The 20,375-nt window shown below is 37.1% G+C and overlaps 1 protein-coding gene across 1 annotated transcript in view; it reads left to right on the top strand.

The window, feature by feature from the left end:
- The first annotated feature begins 4,799 nt into the window (after positions 1 to 4,799).
- LOC137752408 (zinc finger protein 420-like) overlaps positions 4,800 to 20,375 on the top strand; it is a 46,109-nt gene continuing 30,533 nt past the window's right edge. The window contains exons 1-5 of the mRNA XM_068527122.1: positions 4,800 to 4,823; positions 7,022 to 7,148; positions 7,457 to 7,552; positions 12,381 to 13,573; positions 15,701 to 15,973. Of these exons, the coding sequence (XP_068383223.1) occupies positions 4,815 to 4,823; positions 7,022 to 7,148; positions 7,457 to 7,552; positions 12,381 to 13,573; positions 15,701 to 15,973 (1,698 nt within the window). The 5' untranslated portion in view covers positions 4,800 to 4,814. The remainder of the gene's footprint in view (positions 4,824 to 7,021; positions 7,149 to 7,456; positions 7,553 to 12,380; positions 13,574 to 15,700; positions 15,974 to 20,375) is intronic.

A 20,375-nucleotide genomic window follows, 5' to 3' on the forward strand; every position in this document is an offset into this window, starting at 1 on the left:
AAATCTTCCTAATTAATATCACTACATAATTATTAAAGGTTTAATATTGTTAATAAAATGTTCATTTCCTAGGTGATAATGGATTGAGTATGCAGTGAGCTCTCATTTGGGACGTTCAGCTTATTTATTATTTTATTTTACCCCATTTCTATTTGGTTTTGTGTGTGTCCACTGGTGCTCACTAACTGTGGAATACCTTTTCTATCTTGGGTTATTGTGTGAGGCCGCAGGTATGATGGGTCCTTCCTGATATTGGTACAGTTTTTCCTTTTTCTGGAGCTAACTGGCTTCCTCGAAATATGCTACATTTATACTTTTCAGACAAGCACCTTTTACCAGAAATATAAACAATAGGATGATAAAAAAACCACAAATGTAATCACTCACTAATTATAAATAGTTTTTTTAAAAATCCTATTTTTATTCACCTTCTTCTTTTGTGGACTTTATAACAGTTTTTCTCTCACATGTTATTATGGATTTAACAACATTTTCCAATGTATCAATTAACTGATAGTTGTCATAGACTCCATCATCGTACAAGGAGGAGTGGCAGGAGAAGTATCATAGTATGTTATTGCATAAATTTTCATTACTTGGCCAATGAGAGACCCTTTTAGGAGACTCTTAAAAGGCGTCCTTTTAGCACAACACCTGATATTTCTGAAAATAGCCTTACCTTTTGACAACAGCAGAAGGTTCCAGATCTAACCCCCCCCCCCAAAAAATTTTTTTCTGTTCTACAACATGCAGTCAGCTATTATCCAGGAACCCTCTTTTCTTTCTTTCTTTCTTTTTTTTTTCTCGTCTTCACTTTTCTTCTTTTCTTCTCGGAAATGAATAAAAGACCAAAAACAGGAGATCTCTCTTATACCTGAGAGTTTGTTGGGCAACAGTGCTGCCACTGTTGGGCTACTTTAAGTGATGCAAGAGCTCAAAAGTTTTGTTTTTAAGGTTTTGCGTTCACATTATTTTTCTCTAATTTTCTTATGTTAAGTGATTTTTTTTCAACACTCAAAATTTTCTCATACTTTGATAGATGACTGGGGGCAAGGGAGTAGAAATTAATTGAGGAGGCAATTAAATTTGAGACATTTCTATAATAAACATATATTGTGGAATAACAAGCAAAAAATGCTTTTTTTTTAAATGATAAAACAAGACAAAAGAAATTTTACACTCAGGTGGGTGCCTCCTTCCTCAGGAAAAGGACTGTGGGCATGACAAGTACCTGAACCTATTAAATATTAGCTTCATTATACAGTGATTGAATACTCCAGTGGTGATCCTATGACTTCATAAGGCTATTAACTTTCTTTATGACTCTATTAACCTAAAAATGAGCAGGTGTAAGAGTTGGAAAGTTAGAATACAGGTAGTGTTTTTGCAAGATAAGCACTTGGTGTTTTGAGCAGACTTAGTCTGAATTAAAATAATTTGGGTGGTGCAGATGAAAAAGTTAGAGTTTACTCAAGAGAAAATCGATGAGCATCAGTCTCTCCAGTTTTGTTGGCCCTAAGCCCTTTCTGTCTTAATTTCTTCCCCAATCCATTCTCCTCACCCAAACCATGCAAAGATATGCTGATTCCCCTTTCCCATTAGCCGCTCAGAATGTTTATGCCACCATCAGTTTCTTTTCCTTACTAGGAAATAGAGTTATTATCTGTTCCACCATGAGTGGAATGTCCTTGGGAAAGTAATGAACTGCAATGGAAATTACATTAGAAAAGCATTCTAAACAATTGGGTTCTTAAAAACTAACTTTACTCAACGTTATTAGTCATAAGGAAAATGTAAATCAAAATCACAATGAGATACCACTTCATACCTACTAGGATGGCTGTGATAAAAAAGACAGACAATAAGAAGTGTTGGTGAGGATTTGGAGACATTGCTGGTGGGATGTAAAATAGTGCAAACACTTTAGAAAAGAATTTGGTAGTTCTTAAAAAAGTTAGAGTTACCATATGACCCAACAGTTCTACTTCTAGATATATACCCAAAAGAATTGAAAACATTCACATGAAAACTTGTACATGAATGTTCATAGCCATTCACAGTAACCAAAAAATGGAAACAATTCAAATTCCTATCAAATGATGAATGGATAAACAAAATGTGATCTATCTACACAGTGGAATATTATTTGCCAATAGAAAGGAATGATGTTCTGATACATGCTACAACACAGATATACCTTGAAAACTTGCTAAGTGAGAGAATCTAGTCATAAACGGCCATATATTGTATGATTCCATTTATATGAAATGTCTAGAATAGGCAAGTCCATAGAGGCAGAAAGTAGATTAGTGGTTGCTTAGGGCTGGGGGAGGAAGGGAAATGGGGATTGACTCTTTTTTTTATATATAAATTTATTTTATTTATTTATTTTTGGCTGCATTAGGCCTTTTTTGCTGCACACAGGCTTTCTCTAGTTGCAGCAAGTGGGGGCTACTCTTCGTTGCTGTGTGCAGGCTTCTCATTGCAGTGGCTTCTCTTGTTGTGGAGCATGGGCTCTAGGTGCACGGGCTTCAGTAATTGTGACACGTGGGCTCAGTAGTTGTGGCTCGCGGGCTCAGTTGCTCCGTGGCATGTGGGATCTTCCCGGACCAGGGATCGAGCCCATGTCCTCTGCATTGGCAGGTGAATTCTTAACTACTACGCCACCAGGGAAGTCCTGGGATTGACTCTTAATGGGGTTCCTTCTAGGGGAGATGAAAATGTTCTAAAATTGGATTGTGGTGATATACTAAAAAACATTGAATTATATACTTTAAATGAGTAACTTACATGGGTGTGAGGTATATCTCAATAAAAATTAGTGGATTAGAATCTAGATAAAACAATATTGTCTGTGACTTTATAATTGTTGAAGCCAGTTAGTGGGTACATGGAAGGTTTTTTATACTATTTAAATTCTACTTTTATGTATGTTTGGAAATTTCTGTATTAAAAAGTTAAAACAAAAAACTAACCTAATGCCTAATAGTGAAATACTAGAAGCCTTCATAGTAAAATCAGGGAGAAGGCACTATCAACAGTATTATTTAACTTTTTTTTTTCCTAAATCTATTAGAAAAGCACTACTCCATAGGAAACAACTAGAAAACAATTGCTTTGTTCTTTCCCATAACTTCTACTATCAAGCTTCTCTGTGAGCCATTTGATTCCTTGCCCATGGATAAGGTTTTCAGTCAGTGTTAGATAATAAACAGTGTCCATTTCACTGAACTAATCAATACCATAAACTTTAAAGAAAAAGTATAACCTTCTTACTCCTTGAGCTAGGAGTTTGCAGTGAGATAGTTTTGATGATTGCTTCTGTTTCCTTTTCCCGAACTTTTTCTCCATCCCACTAGGTATTCTCAATTCCATGTGGTAAGAGTATGTTTAATTTTGTAAGAAGCTGCCAAACTGTCTTCCAAAGTGGCTGTACCATTTTGCATTCCCACCAGCAATGAATGAGAGTTCCTGTTGCTCCACATCCTGGCCAGCATTTGGTGTTATCAGTGTTCTGGATTTTGGCCATTCTAATTGGTATGTAGTGGAGGGGGCTTTTATTAAGACATTAAAATATATTTTTAAATTATATAGAGAATGTGGTACTGGCAAAATAATAAAGAGATCACTGAATCAAAATAGAATCACAAATAAATCCAAACATGTATCATCTATGATAAGGGTAGCATTTAAATCAGTAGAGAAAATATATTCCATAGTCATCTATTCTAAGGCTCACTTTTTTTTCTCATTTCAACATACCTGAAATCAGGTTATGTCTTAAATAGTTTCTTTCTTTCTTAGTGGCATATAAAATAATGGTGCATTTTAAGTCTTATGAAATATTATTCGCGTGTGTTTTAGGTACACCAGCGTAGCCCTCTCTGGGGGAAAATGAAGTAGGATTCTTAACTCATTTCTTATACTAAAATAAAATTATAATTGATAATCTTATTCTATTGTCTTTTACCAAATAATTTTATACCAAAATAAAATAATAATTGATTAAAGATTTAAATGTAACAAATGAAAGCATTAAAATTAAAAAAGAGAAATTTATATAAGTATGTATAGGTAAGAAAGATCTTACCCCAGAGCTAGAAAAGTTGACATTTTGACTGTTTTGTGTGGGTAAAACACATAAGCAAAGTTTTTTGTTTGTTTGTTTTGTTTTTTAACAAATCAGAACTAGAACATAAGGTTGAGGAGTGCCTCAGTGTGGGTATGGGTGCAGGGGTGTGGTAGCGGGAATTTGACTTTCTCAGGCTTGGGAAATGAGACTTGATTAGGGAAGTCTTTAGTCCTTCTAATTAGATTGAACTGTGTTCCTGGCTAAAAGCACCATTTAGGTGAGTCTGGCTTGGGGACCTGAGGGCTGCAGAGGAGGGATCTGCTCAGGGCAGGTCATAGCGGCGCCCTCTTGGGTTCAGAGCAACAACAACACTGAGATGGGGCAAGGTCTTGCCTGAATCACTGGCTGAGGCAGGAACCTGGGTTGCTTGGGTGAAGGAGAGGCAATATGAGTCTGTGTTTCTTTGGATCGACTAGCCAGGATCCATCTTACTGCAGCTAAAGCCTGGGGTTTCTGGAGCTGAGATAGGAGGGGGATTTATTCCATATTCCCACTCACTAGAGTTATATCCTAAGACCAAGGGAAGTAGAGGTAGTTTTGCCTGGAGAGTCTGAAAGCTGTAAAGCCAGTGTTGTTTCTAGAGCATTTCTTTGCTTCCCCAGGCCTGCCTTCTCAGAACACTATCCTTTTCCAGGAGAACAGCCCCAAGGAGGAGTGATCATCTCTTGGAATACGGAAAGCCATGGCCCAGGTGAGTTAGCTGATGCTCTTTCTTACCTTCCTGACATTCAACTCATTCTAAGAAAAAAAAAAATTTTTTTTTTTTTAAAGGGCATGTGAGCGTTTGCATTCTTTTTCCTGACATTTCTGGCTATGAGGGTTCCTTCAGGTCCTGGTCCCTATTTTCTCTCATTCTAGTCAGATAATCCTATTATCATTCCTAAGTGCTCCTCTTCTTTTGACTTAGTTTTAATATTTTCATTCAGTAAATAATTGAGCGTCTCTTTTCTCAGCCCTCTCCCAGGGACTATGATGGAGAAGAAATGCATTTTCTTAAAGGAAACAAGAGTAGATTTGTAGAATAAACTTGTCCTGTCTTGGCAGTGATTTGACGAGGTGGAGGTATGAGTTGCTTAGCTGAGACAAACATGGAAAAGCCAAGATTATCTCTACAGATCAGTATTCTCCAGTAAAATAGGATGGGAGGTGGTATTGGTAGCTCCAAATGTTAGAGTGTTGCAAGGTCTCCTGGTTTATGGGGCTTGGAGGATTGTTGGGTTGGTAGCTGATACAGGCAGATCTCTGTGACTTTTTTAGGGTATCCATGAAGAAGTCCAATTTAAGTTTGAACAGGAAGTGTGAGTCATGAGGAATTTCCAAATGAATCACCAATTTTCTTTATCTCAGAAATAAGGATAAGGATGATGGATGATTATAGTGAGTTCAGCCACTTCATAAATTGTTGAGATCAGAGGTCTCAGAAGAACCTTCTTTAGAAAGCTTTGTTATAATAAATTCCAGACACAGAAAAGTAGTCTTGTGAACTACCATATGCTCACCATTAAGTTTCAATTATTATCAACTCACAGTCAATCTTGTTTCATCCATACCTCTACCTGTTTCTTCCATGCACACTCCCTTAACCTCACTCCCACACACAGGATTATTTTGAAGCAAATTCAAATTGGTATGTATCTCTCAAGGATAAGGTTTATTTTTTTAAAAAAACAATCATTATGCCATTATTGCGTCTGAAAAAGTTAAAAATCATTTGTTAATATCAATATCCAGTCAGTGTTCAAATTTTCATAACTGTCTGCTTTTTTAATCATTTAATTGAATTAGAATCCAGAGAAGGACTGTGCACTGCAATTGGTTGATATGTCTCTCCAGTCTCTTACTTTGTAGGTACCCCTTCCATCTCTTTTCTTTCTGTGCAGTTTTTGTTGTTGTTGTTGGGAAAGAAAAACAGATTCATTTGTCCACTGTTTGGATTTTGCTGATTTCTTCTCTCTGGTATCACTTAAGTGTTTCCTGAGAGTCAGTAGTTAGGTCTAGTAACGTGATCAGATTCAGTTGGGATTTTTTTGTCAGGAATATTTCCTAGGTGGTGATGTGTGATTCCATTAGGGGGCATATTATTTCTGGTTCTCTTTCCTTTTGTAATGTTAGCCACCAGTGATGATTATTGTCTAGATTTATTAATTCATTAGAGGTTGCAAAATGATATCTAAATTCTGTCATTCCTTCTTCATAGATTAGGTAGAGTACTATCTGTAAAGTAAAATGTCTCATCAACTGTTTGGTTACCCTAAAGGACAGTTTGTATGGGAAAGAATGTTTGATTCTTACCCCTTATTTACCAGTTTTTAAAATAATGAGTTGGTTTCTTAGAATCCTACAAAGATGGCTAGAAATTTTTTGTTCAATATTATTATGAGCTCATGGATTTAAACATTTTTGATCTGATCAGTCCATTACGTTTGCTCCTCAAATTATGCCATCTTTGGCCAATGGGAGGCTTTTCAAGTAGGCTCCTGAGTCCTTTTAACATGATTCTAGTAGTTTTTGATAGCTCTCTTGTTTTCTGATACAACAGAATGTTCAGACTCATCCTGTGCATTTGACTCAATTCTGAAATTGTCTCCTTCCCAACTTTGGTTACTTTTATTTGAATACGATACTTAGAGACTACAATCTAGACACTAGGGATGCTCATTGCTACTGGGTTAATTATTGTTTCTAGGCCTTTTCTATGGACTGAGTGAGGAATTTTTTTTTTAATACAAAATAAACTGACAACTCTTGCACCTATTTCTAGGATCTAAAGCTTCTGGTTCTTAGTGACACCAATACAATTGCTCTTTGCTTTACTCCCAGATATAAGCACAGTAGTCTCTGAAATATTTCTTTTCGTTACACAAATAATACACGTGTCTGTTGTTTCAGGGATCAGTGATGTTCAGTGATGTGTCTATAGACTTCTCTCAAGAGGAGTGGGAATTCCTGGACCCTGCTCAGAGGGACTTGTACAGAGATGTGATGTTGGAGAACTATAGCAATCTGGTGTCAGTGGGTAAGGGCATCTATCCCAGTAATTTTGAGTTCTCTGGAATGTCTGTTTCTTCCACAGTGAGTTTCTTAGCTGCTTTTCGAGCTACCAGCTGAATTTCTGCTCCCTGTTCCCAAGTAAATGGTTTGAACTGAAATGGAAAGGAAGAGTGGGAAATGGGCAGCTCCAATTGGCTGTGGCTGAGCTTCATCTTCTTTGTTTGACTGTTCCTGTAGTGGCATCTCTTCCTTGATCATCAAGGGACTGGATCTTACTTCTGGATCTGATTTACCCACAGCATAACCATGTTCCATATCTTTTCTTGTGAGCAGGACTTTACATTCCTAAGCCTCAAGTTATCTCCTTATTGGAACAGGGGAAAGAGCCCTGGATGATTGGCAGAGAGCTGACAAGAGGCCTGTGTTCAGGTGAGTGAGAAATGATTGGACAGAAGCAGGGCACTACAGGCAATAACTCAGTTGATCAGTGAAGAAACAGCACCTTTGAGATGTTATCTTGGAAGCTCCCATCAAAACTGTAGGCCTGTGGGAAAAACTAAGCCTTTTTAGCACGAGTTTACAAATGACCCGTTTCATTCCTTCCCTCACTTACTGCTCTGTCTACTACTCTTCTACACTCCCCCTCTTAATTTCAAGTAGAAGGTGCCCCTCACATCCCCCACAAAGAAAACTCTTTTACCCATATTTTAGATTCAGTTCCTTGCTAGCTTTTCTTCCTCTTCGACTCATCTAAATATTTTCTGTTACCAGTCCCAAAATAGTATACGTGTGTGTGCGCACGCATGGGCGCATGTCTGCATGTATCTGCATTCCCCCCCCCCCCCGCCTTCAAGTACTAGTCTTCCTTATAGCTGCTGGCCAATGATTTGGATTCCTTTGGATAGAATTGAGGGAGTTCATGAACTTGGATGAAAAGAAAAAAATACATCTTTATATTTAGTATCCTCTAATTGAAATTTAGCATTTCTTCCTGTTATGGTATATGCAACAAACCATAGTAGTGTTAGTAGTTCCTGTGACTTTGACATGAATGGAAATCACAGATATTTTCTTATCATTTTATTGTTGCTGTAGACATATTGAAATACCATTTATGCTCATCACTATTTCAGAATTACTATAGTATTAGGCTCACTGCTAGGTCTTACTCTTTAATGTGTTAATAAAGAAGAAAACTCCAGGCAGAGGGAAGAACCCCTGTGAAGGCCCTTCTAGGAGGGAAAAACTTGGTGTGTTTGAAGAACTGAAAGAAAGCCAGCGTTGTTGGGCCCCAAGAGCAAGCATGAGCGGAGTGTGAGTCGAGATTGGAGAGACAAGTAGGAACCACATTATTCAGCCTTTGCCAGTGATTATGAGGAGTTTGGATTTTGAGCAGTGGAAGGCCAGGCCAAATGTCATTTTGGTGCCTGAAGAGGTTAAAGACTGTGAGAACTTGGTGGGGATCTGGGCTAGGAGGCTACTTGAGTGGTCTGAGTAACAGATGATTCTGGTTTGGAATAGGGTATTCGCAGTGGAGATAGAAAAGCTACTGAAGAGCTTAACTAGATGAAAGTTGCTGAAAAATCCTATGGAGGTAGGAGGAAAAAGAACATGCTGAAATGAATTCCCTGTTTCTGGCTTGAGATGTTCTAATAGGCTCCATTTTGACATCTTCACACTGTTTAATTTGCCTAAAATCTCCATTTTGGGTAAGAAATTCCTTTATAATAATAGTTATCAAATACTGAACACTTTACTCAAAGACATTCACTTACACTTTTCCTTACGCTCTTAGTAATCATGAATTAAGGATTATCTCCCTTTTACAGGTGAAATGGGGACTAGAAAGGTTAAATAATTGCCTAGGAACCTATAGTAAGTAACTCTCAGTGTTGGGACTCAGCTCTCATCAATCTGCTTCTGACTCCTGTCATCTTTCCATGGTAGTATCTTGCACTGTGTCTTATTATTATTATTTTTTACAATCCTTGTATGAAACTCCTGAGAATTATTTTTCCCTTATATTGTTCTTTTTTTTTAATTGAAGTATAGTTGATTTACAATGTTGTGTTAGTTTCTGGTATACAGCAAAGTGATTCAGTTATACATATTTTTTTTTTCAGATTCTTTTTCATTATAGTTTATTGTAAGGTATTGAATATAGTTCCCTGTGCTATACAGTAGGACCTTGTTGTTTATTTTATGTATAGTAGTTTGTATCTGCCAATCCTAAACTTCTAATTTATTCCCTCCCCCAACATTTCCTCTTTGGTAACCATAAGTTTGTTTTCTAGGTCTGTGAGTCTGTTTCTGTTTTGTAAATAAGTTCATTTGTATCATTTTTTTAGATTCCACGTATAAGTGATATCATACAGTATTTGTCTAACTTACTTCACTTAGTATGATAATCTCTAGGTCCATCCATGTTGCTGCAAATGGCATTGTTTCATTCTTTTTTATGGCTGAGTTACATTCCATTGTGTGTGTATGTATGTGTGTGTATGTATATATATATATACCACATCTTCTTTATCCATTCATCTGTCAATGGACATTTAGGTTGCTTCTATGTCTTGGCTATTGTAAATAGTGCTGTTATGAGCATTGGGTGCATATATCTTTTCAAATTATAGTTTTCATCTTTTCTGGATATATGTCTGGAGTGGGATTGCTGGATCATATGGTAACTCTATTTTTAGTTTTTTAAGGAACCACCATACTATTCTCCATAGTGGCTGTACCAATTTACATTCCCACCAATAGTGTATAAGGGTTCCCTTTCTCCACACCCTCTCTAGTATTTATTATTTGTAGACTTTTGGATGATGGCCATTCTGACAGTTGTGAGGTGATATGTTATTGTGGTTTTGATTTGCATTTCCCTGATGATTAGCAATGTTGAGCATCTTTTCATGTGCCTGTTGGCCATCTGAATGTCTTCTTTGTTTTTTTTTGGCTGCATTGGGTCTTCATTGCTGTGTATGGGCTTTCTCTCTAGTTATGGCGAGTGGGGGGCTACTCTTCATTGAGGTGCACGGGCTTCTCATTGTGGTGGCTTCTCTTGTTGCAGAGCAAGAGCTCTAGGTGCACGGCTTCAGTAGTTGTAGCACACGGGCTCAGTTTGTTGCAGCACGTGGGCCCTAGGGCGTGTGGGCTTCAGTAGTTGCAGCTAATGGGCTCAGTAGTTGTGGCATGTGGACTCTAGGGTGTGCGGGCTTCAGTAGTTGTGGCGCACAAGCTTAGTATTTGTGGCTCGCAGGCTCTAGAGCACAGGCTCAGTAGTTGCGGAGCACAGGCTTAGTTGCTCCACAGCATGTGGGATCTTCCTGGACCAGGAATCGAACCCGTGTCCCCTGCATTGGCAGGCGGATTCTTAACCACTGTGCCACCAGGGAAGTCCCCTGAATATCTTCTTTGGAGAAGTGTCTATTTAGATCTTCTACCTATTTTTTGATTGGGTTGATTTTTTAAAAAAATATTTATTTATTTATTTGGTTGCACAGGGTCTTAGTTGCAGCATGTGGGATCTTCATTGCTGCATGAGAACTCTTACTTGCAGCATGTGGGATCTAGTTCCCTGGCCAGGGATCGAACTTGGGTCCCCTGCATTGGGAGCACAGAGTCTTAGCCACTGGACAACCAGGGAAGTCCCGATTGGGTTGATTTTTTGATATTGAGCTGTATGAGCTATTTGTATATTTTGGAAATTAATCCCTTGTTGGTGGCATCATTTGCAAATATTTTCACCCATTCCATAGGTTGTCTTTTCATTTTGTTTATTGTTTCGTTTGCTGTTGCACTGTGTCTTTTTTCTCTCTGTCTGCCTTAAACTTCAGCAGTCTCCCCTCTCAGTCACTGCAGTGGTACATGAGCAAGTCTCTCCCTTGTCCCGAGATCAGCATCACAGAATTCCAAGGCAAACAGTATTTTCACTGAATCCCCAGCACACAGCATGCTCTGAGTCTTCCCTATCTGCCACTCACATCAAATCAGTTCATTGACTTATCTTAGGCTGTTCCCCCATCTGGCTGACCCTCTGTAATCGCTTTTAAATTGCATCCGGTATGCCCTTTATTATGGACCCTATTCTGTTTTATCCCCAACTGGGTGTACTGCAGTTTAATTGTGACACTAACTACCCAGAGTTAGCTTAGACCCCACAGGTTAACAGCCAGTCTTACACAAGACTGCCCTCACTTCTGACACCAGCTGCAAGTCTCAGGGGTTCCTCAGACCACCCACACTTCTGACCAACTGGCTATAAATTAGGGATTTCCATGGCCCCTGCAGGCTTTGCTAGAATGACTCACAGAACTTAGGAAAGCTCTATACTTACAATTGCAGTTTTACTGTAAAGGATACATATCAGATGAGTTAGGGTAGGCTTCTGGAGGCAGAGGTTCCATACCCTCTCCCTGTGAAGTCAAAGTGTGTCACCCTCCTGGTGAAGCGCCTCAGTGTGTTCACCAACCAGAAATCTCCACTGAGCTTTGGTGTCCAGAGTTTTTATTAGGGCTTAATTACATTGGCATGATTGATTAAGGCATTGGCCACTCAATCTCTAGCCTCTCTCTCCACCCCAGAGGTCAAGCAGCTGAAAGTCCCAACCCTTTAATCATATGCTGGGCTTTCTAGTGACCATTCCCCATCCTAAAACTATCTAGGGGTCCACCGTAAGTCACCTCATTAGCATAATGGAAACACTGCTATCACTCAGGAAATTCAAAGGGTTTTTGAAGCTCTGTGTTAGGAACTGGGGACAAAGATCAAATTTATACTTTATTATACCACAGAGCCCAAGAATCTCCCCCTATATGCATTTATTCCTCTCAGTAGACCTTTAATGGAGGTAACAAATTGTCCACTTTTTGTAATACATATAGTATGATGATGTACTCTGTTTCTTACATACACATACATACAAGCTTATATAGATGCATATATGACTAGTCATCTTTTAATACGCCCAAGCATTGTATATTTATCAACTTTTCCAGATGATTCTGATCCACATCAGTACTTGAGAATCATTGTGGTTTCCTATTTCCATAGTCTCCTCCTGCTGCTTTCTGCATTATAGCTCCTTAATTTTGTGCATTTCTTGTCCATTTTTCAGATTAAACAGATATACTTGAGAACTCTATGTCATTCACTACCAGATATTATTTTCACTTTAATTTTTCCATTTCTATTATAAAAGTGTAACTTTTCACAAATGAGGTGGGGGAAGAATATTTACCATTTTATTTTCTTTCAGATCTGGAATCAATGTGTGAAACCAAGTTATTATCGCTAAAGAAGGAAGTTTATGAAATAGAATCATGCCAGAGGGAGATGATGGGACTTACAAAGCATGGCCTTGAATACTCCAGTTTTAGAGATGTTTTGGAATATAGAAACCACTTTGAAAGACAAGTGGGATATCAAAATGGGCATTTCAACCAAGAAATATTCACTCATGAATACATGCCCACATCTATTCAACAGACATTCTTTACTCTACATCAAATAATTAACAGTGAAGAGAAACCATATGAATGTAAGAAATGTGGAAAGGTCTTTAGTCAGAATTCACAATTTCTTCAACATCAGAGGATTCATATTGGTGAAAAATCTTTTGAATGTAAGGAGTGTGGGAAATTCTTTAGTTGTGGCTCACATGTTACTCGACATCTGAAAATTCATACCGGTGAAAAACCCTTTGAATGTAAAGAATGTGGAAAGGCCTTCAGCTGTAGCTCATACCTTTCTCAACATCAGAGAATTCATACCGGTAAGAAACCCTATGAATGTAAGGAATGTGGGAAGGCCTTTAGTTATTGCTCAAATCTTATTGACCATCAGAGAATTCACACTGGTGAAAAACCGTATGAATGTAAAGTATGTGGGAAAGCCTTTACTAAGAGCTCACAACTTTTTCAACATGTGAGAATTCATACAGGTGAGAAACCCTATGAATGTAAGGAATGTGGCAAAGCTTTTACTCAGAGCTCAAAGCTTGTACAGCATCAGAGAATTCATACAGGTGAGAAACCCTATGAGTGCAAAGAATGTGGCAAAGCCTTTAGTAGTGGCTCAGCACTTACTAATCATCAGAGAATTCACACTGGGGAGAAACCCTATGATTGTAAGGAATGTGGGAAGGCTTTTACTCAGAGCTCACAACTTCGTCAACATCAGAGAATTCATGCTGGTGAGAAACCTTTTGAATGTCTTGAATGTGGGAAGGCCTTTACTCAGAACTCACAGCTTTTTCAACATCAGAGAATTCATACAGATGAAAAACCATATGAATGTAATGAGTGTGGAAAGGCCTTTAATAAATGCTCAAACCTTACTCGACACCTCAGAATTCATACTGGTGAAAAGCCCTATAACTGTAAGGAATGTGGAAAGGCATTTAGTAGTGGCTCAGATCTCATTCGTCATCAGGGAATTCATACTGATGAATAATAAAAACTAAAGTTCTTGTCACCTTCCTGATATTTTAAACAACAACAACAAAAATTCATGTGTGATAGTTACCCTCTTTCACTATTTTTTGTTTCTTAATTTTATTTTATATTTCTTTTTAATCCAAATATATTTTACTCTAAGTTATGAATTTGGATTCTAAATTGACATTTGCCTGTCCCTCTCCCTCACTTCCCCCACCCCATGTTGTACTAATGGCAGTTCAACAATTTTTTCCTTTACTATTATTTTGTTCTACCTTCTTGGAGATAGATTATATTCCTGTTTATATTTGCTTGAGTCTCAAGGCTATGCTTTCTTCTCTGATATATATATTTGTACTTATACCAACATCACACTGTTTAAATTGTGTGACCTTGTATTTTGTAATTCCTTGTAGAATTAATTACAATATAACCTTTTTTTGAAGTCACTGTTAGTCTTTTTGTTTCATTTCACAAATTTATATTTTTTTATTATAAAACAGGATATAAGAAAACTAGAATTTAAAAAAGCCAAGATTAATTGTGATCATACCAACTATAGATGATGACTCTCAAGTTGGTAGAGCAAATCCTACCAGACTTTGTTTTTAAAGAAAATGTAGTCATGGTACACATGTTGCACCTTCACCTGGTACACATGTGTTGGCTTTTATAATGCTACAAAATGTGATTGCCATTTCAGTAAATATAGATTTTTATCTTTATTGATGTACTTAATGACTTTTTAAAATGGCCTTATTTATTATTCATGTTATGGTTGCATCTAATTGTTTTCAGTTATAAAATCTTCCCTGACTAATATGACCCAAAATTTATCTTTGGATGCTTGGTTTTTTCCTTTTAAAACATCTATTTTAGTTGCTGAAATTATCCATATTTTCTCCTTTATAAACTGTTTTGTTTCTTTTCATCAACCCTAACCCTAAGCTCATACTAGAAAGGTAATTAACTACTGTTACTGGTATTTTTTATGCTTCCAGGTTTTTAAAACTATTTACTTATATATGTTAGTGACATTTTATTTTTTATGTATTAGTAAATATAATCACGTTCTATGTATTGGTTTGTTGTGAGGATTCAATGAGTTAATAAAGTGTTTAGAACTTTTCCTATCATGTAGTAAATGTTTAGTGAAAGTTGTCCACTATTATCATTGATACACCCATTTTCATAATTATCGTCATTATTATTTGTGGAAAGGATTTTAACCATGTTGTTTACTTTTGTCTAAATCAAAGAGTTAATAATGAAAAAAGAGAAATGAGTGTAATGAACATAGGAAAGCTTTTCCCATCACTCATTATTCTACATGAAATTTCAAAAGGGAAAAAAAAAAGTTTGCGTGGGTAGTCTACATTCAGACTTTATTTTCTATGCTGCACAAAGACTAATACCCTGTGGATACAATGTTGAAAGCATTGTAGTTGAAAGCACAGTCAAATAAGCAGGAAGAGATAAGAGTATTTTTCCTAATAATTAGTTCCCAAAAAAGAAAATATACAGGGCACATTATTTGACCAGAATGGGGGAGACAGTAACAAAAGGATGGCCAGCAAATATCTGAATATTAATTTAGTGTCCCCTCTTGATTAACATGGGTTAAGGAACTAAAACCTTAATATACACATTATTTAAACGTGAATGAATATGAGAACACAATTGAAAAACCTGTGGGACTTCCCTGGTGGTCCAGTGGGTAAGACTCCGTGCTCCCAGTGCAGGGGCCCAGGGTTCAATTCCTGGTCAGGGAACTAGATCCCACATGCATGCTGCAACTAAGAGTCCACATGCCACAACTAAGAGTCCACATGCCACAACGAAGAGTCTGTGTGCCGCAACTAAAGGTCCCGCATGCCACAACGAACATCCTGTGTGCCACAGCTAAGACCTGGCCCAGCCAAAATAAATAAATAAATATTAAAAAAAAACAAACCTGTGAGTGGCAGCCAAAGTTGTATTGGAAGTTTTATACCCAGTATGCATGCATACATTAAAATACTAGACTTTTCCAGTAAGCGGCCTGAGATGACCTCTAAAAATGGTTTGCTATTCACTTGGCCCAGAAAACGCCACAAAATCATGCAAGTCAAGAGGTTCAAATCTTTGTGTTCACTTTAAGAACACTCGTGAAACTGCCCAGGCCGTTAAGGGTATGCATATCCGAAAAGCCACCAAGTATCTGAAGGATGTCACTTTAAAGAAGCAATGTGTGCTATTCCGTCGTTACAAAGGTGGAGGTGGTAGGTGTGCCCAGGCCCAACACTGGGGCTGGATGCAGGGTCAGTGGCCCAAAAAGAATGCTGAATTTTTACTGCACATGCTCAAAAATGCAGAGAGTAATGCTGAACTTAAGGGCTTAGATGTAGATTCTCTGGTCATTGAGCACATCCAGGTGAACAAAGCCCCCCAAGATGCGGCGCAGGACTTACAGAGCTCATGGTCAGATCAACCCATACATGAGCTCTCCCTGCCACATTGAGGTGATCCTTACTGAAAAAGAGCAGATTGTTCCTAAACCAGAAGAGGAGGTTGCCCAGAAGAAAAAGATATGCCAGAAGAAACTGAAGAAACAAAAACTTATGGCCTGGGAATAAATGCCGCAAAAAATAAATGCAAATAAAAGTAAAAAAAATAAAAAATAAAATACTAGAAAGATCATTAATAAATAAAATCAATATAGAACCCAGGGAGATAAAGCAAGCAAAAATATATCTAAAACGGGTAGAGAAAGGCATTATTAGTTATAAAATGCAGAAATAAATGACAGAAACAAACAATCTAAAACAAAATTTATTTGACTGAAAAAAAGTAGACAAACTAGTGATTCAGGTGGGGGAGTACAGGTGACGAATGAACAGCACTGTGAATGAGACATTGAAATGACTACATATTTAAATTTAAAAGGACACTATCTTTCTGGGTGATTAAAATTTTCTGGGATTAGTGGTGTTGTACAACTTTGTGAATATACTAAAAACCACTGAACAGTATACTTTAAAAGGGGGGTGAATATTACGGTATATGAATTTTATCTCAAAAAACTTAGTTAGTACTATAGACATTTTTATAATATATCTGAAAATCTGGACAAAGTGTCTGATTTTTATAAAGAAATGGGATTGACTTGATATCAGAATTGACTAGAGAAGAAGTGTAAAATCTTAATAGACTCCTTTCCAAAAGGAACATTTTAAAATTAAACCAAAAAAATAAATGTCATGGGAATTCCCTGGTGGTCCACTGGTTAGGACTCTGCTCTTCCACTGCTGGGGGCCAGGGTTCAATCCCTGGTTGGGGAACTAAGATCCCTCAAGCCAAAAATAAAAATAAAGTAAATTAAAAAAACAATGTCACACAGCTACACTAGAGACACCAAATTAGATATATTTATAGATGAAACTATGAAATGTTTTAGGAACTCTTCCAGGACATAGACTGAGGTAGCAAGTTACCTGTTTTTATGAATCTGTCGTAATCCTAACGATAAAACTTACTAGGAGAACACAAAAAGATAATATGCCCAAAATCAGTTTTGAAAATATACAATGTTAAAAATTAGCAAATCAAATCTAGTAATCTATTGAAAGGAGATAAATGTTTGTCACAATCTGAATTTTGGAACAAAACATTTCTAATAAATCCTTATTCAAACTTGTTACTCACTTTCTGAAACTTGGAAATCAAATTGATTTAGTTAACATAGTATTCCTTAGTATTTTAACTCAGGAACCAAATAGATTTGGATAGCAAGGCATTCTTGGAATACAACACAAGATAATTCACATGGAATTTCTAGAGTTTAAATAACTAAAGCATAGTTATTAGTTAGTATAGTAAAATATACTATCAAGCCTCAATATATTCTAGCTGCACCCTTCTTTTCTTATCAGTATTTGACAGAACGGGATATGTTTTACAAATAAACTTGAGTTATCCTACCTGCTGTAGTATCATTCATTTATACCCTGCATTCATTCATTCATTTATTTATACCCTGTCTACTTGTCACTTGAAGAGTCTTTAAAACAGCTAATGAATCCAATCATTGCCATGCATTTAGTATGAGGATGTAGTGGGAGGTGGGAAGGAGGTTGTTAAAACAATCACAGAATTTCAACTCTCATGGCAATTTGAATATAGAGTATGAAATGTGTTCATTCCCATGATAGCAAGAAAACCTGGACAAGATAAAAATCATACTTTCCTATGGGACTATCTAGGTGTGGTAATAGGGAGTTCCCTGGTGGTCCAGTGGCTAGTACTCCACGCTTCCACTGCAGGGGGCACAGGTCTGATCCCTGGTCAGGGAACTAAGATCCCACATGCCGTGTGGCAAAAAAAAAAAAAGTGGTAGAAGCAGGGAACTGAATTCCTGATAAAAATAAGCCCTTGATAGGTAAACAGATTGCTGCATGACTTTGCATTCTTGGATGCGGTGCATGGTATGGGTATGGCTATGGATGGATGAAGGTGTAGGCCTGACAGATGAAGAAACTTTGCAGAGATAAAAAGAATTAGTAGAGCCTAAAGATACTTAGGACTTTTGGGATGGATAAGAATCTGGAAAAAACCCAAATGCAAAAGATTTTAAACAATACTATCAACCAACTTTACCTAATTGACATTTATTTAATGGTACTCTCAATCAGCACAATACACTTGCTTTTCAATGACATAGAAAACACTAAGATAGACTACATGTTGGGCTATAAAATAAGATTCAGGTACTGTCAAAGGAATAACATACAGATTATATTCTTTAACACTGAGCTAAATAGAGTTAAATGGTTTTAACTTTAGGTGGGTGTATGATTCACCTAGAATTAATATTTGTGTATGGTATGAAGCATAGATTAAGGTTCATTTTTTTTCCTCACATAAATAGTCAGTTGTTCCAGCACTTCTTGTTAAAAAAGACTTTCATCTCTTCCATTGAGTTGCTTTGGTATTTTTATCAGAAATCAGTTGACCATATATGTACACCTTTATATTAGCAATGTACAATTGTAAAATGAAACAAAAATCAGTTTATAATAGTATCAAAAAGTATAAAATACTTAGGAATAAGTTTGACAAAAGATATGAAAGATCTTTATATGGAAAACTACAAAACATTGCCAAGGAAAAAGACAGAATCTTTTTTGTGTGTGTGGCCATGCCACGCAGCTTGTGGATCTTAGTTCCTGGCCAGATATTGAACCCAGCCCTGGCAGTGAAAGTGCTGAGTCCTAATCACTGGGTGGCCAGGGAATTCCCTTGATAAGATCTAAATAGATGGAGATACCATGGCTGTGGACTGGAAAACTCAATGTCTTTAATAAAATTTCCCCCAATTTATCTATAGATTCCAATGCCATCCTAGTCAAAATACCAGCTGGCTTTTTATTTTAAATTGATGGAAGTTTTCTAAAATTTGTATAGGAATCCAAAGACCTAGAACAGCCAAAATCGGTATTGAAAAAGAACAAATTGGAGGACTTGTATCTGATTTCAAGACTTGCTATAGAGCTATGATAAACCAATAAAGACTGTGGTGTTTGCAAAGGATAGACAAATAGGTCAGTGGAGTAGAATAAAAAGTTCAGAAATGGACCACAACAAACCCCAGAGTTCAACTTTTTCCTCCTAATTGTCATTAACGTTTGTGAGAAACACACCTGGGAAATGTTTAGTTAACTAAAATACATGAGTAAAAAGTAAAGTTTAGGAGATTATTGTAGGTAGTATTTGGGGTTAGGAGTTTTTCATGTCTGTAATATTAGATCCTGTAGAAAGTCTCTAGTTAGTCCTGCTCTGCAGAAAAATGCCTCTCACCAAAGATCTCATAAATCTTTCCTTCCTCTGTAACTTCTCCTCCAGTCATATCTTATGAGAGACTGAATTATGGTAATGTTTACAAGAATAAGTGATATACATTAAATTGCATCATTAAAAACGTTTGAGAAAACCAGTTATTTTTAGTCTAAGGAAGAAAAATCTCCAAGAATTGAAGACTTTAAAAAGACAGAAAATGTCTCTGGAATTTCAGTTCAGCACTGGCTTTGATTCTAGTCCTGTTTTAATATTTGAATAGGTACTGTCAGAAATAGAACTTTTCTTTTTCCTTACATGTATACACTTTTAATATATCTTTTATTATATTCCTCTGCAAAAATTACAAGAGTAATATATTTTAGCCACAACTAGTAAAAAATGAAAAAACATATAAATAATATCTGCACCCACCCCAATTCTTTCAGACCTATGTACAATTTCAACAAAGCTTATTTACCTTTTCACACCTTTCTCCTTGCTCCTATCAACATTACACACATATCTGATTTGTCTTTGTTCAAAATTTTTTTTAATTTTTTAAAAATTTATTTATTTTTGGCTGTGTTGGGTCTTCGTGGCTGCACGCAGGCTTTCTCTAGTTGTGGCAAGCAGGGGCTACTCTTCGTTGCGGTGCACGGGCTTCTCATTGTGGTGGCTTCTCTTGTTGCGGAGCACGGGCTCTAGAGCACAGGCTCAGTAGTTGTGGCGCACGGGCTTAGTTGCTCCGTGGCATGTGGGATCTTCCTGGACCAGGGATGGAACCCATGTCCCCTGCATTGGCAGGCAGGTTCTTATCCACTGCACCACCAGGGAAGCCCTCAAATTTTTTAATGGCATCAGGCTATGCACTATTTTCTCTAACTTGCTTTGCTCAAGCAAGTCTAACTTGTACATTCCCCCAGATCAATAAGTATAATCTTACTCTTTCTAAGATTACGTTGCACATTATATTCTTGATGTTGGTTATTTGTGCCTTTTCT

This window comes from Eschrichtius robustus, chromosome 19, assembly GCF_028021215.1.
Source record: "Eschrichtius robustus isolate mEscRob2 chromosome 19, mEscRob2.pri, whole genome shotgun sequence".
NCBI lineage: Eukaryota > Metazoa > Chordata > Mammalia > Artiodactyla > Eschrichtiidae > Eschrichtius > Eschrichtius robustus.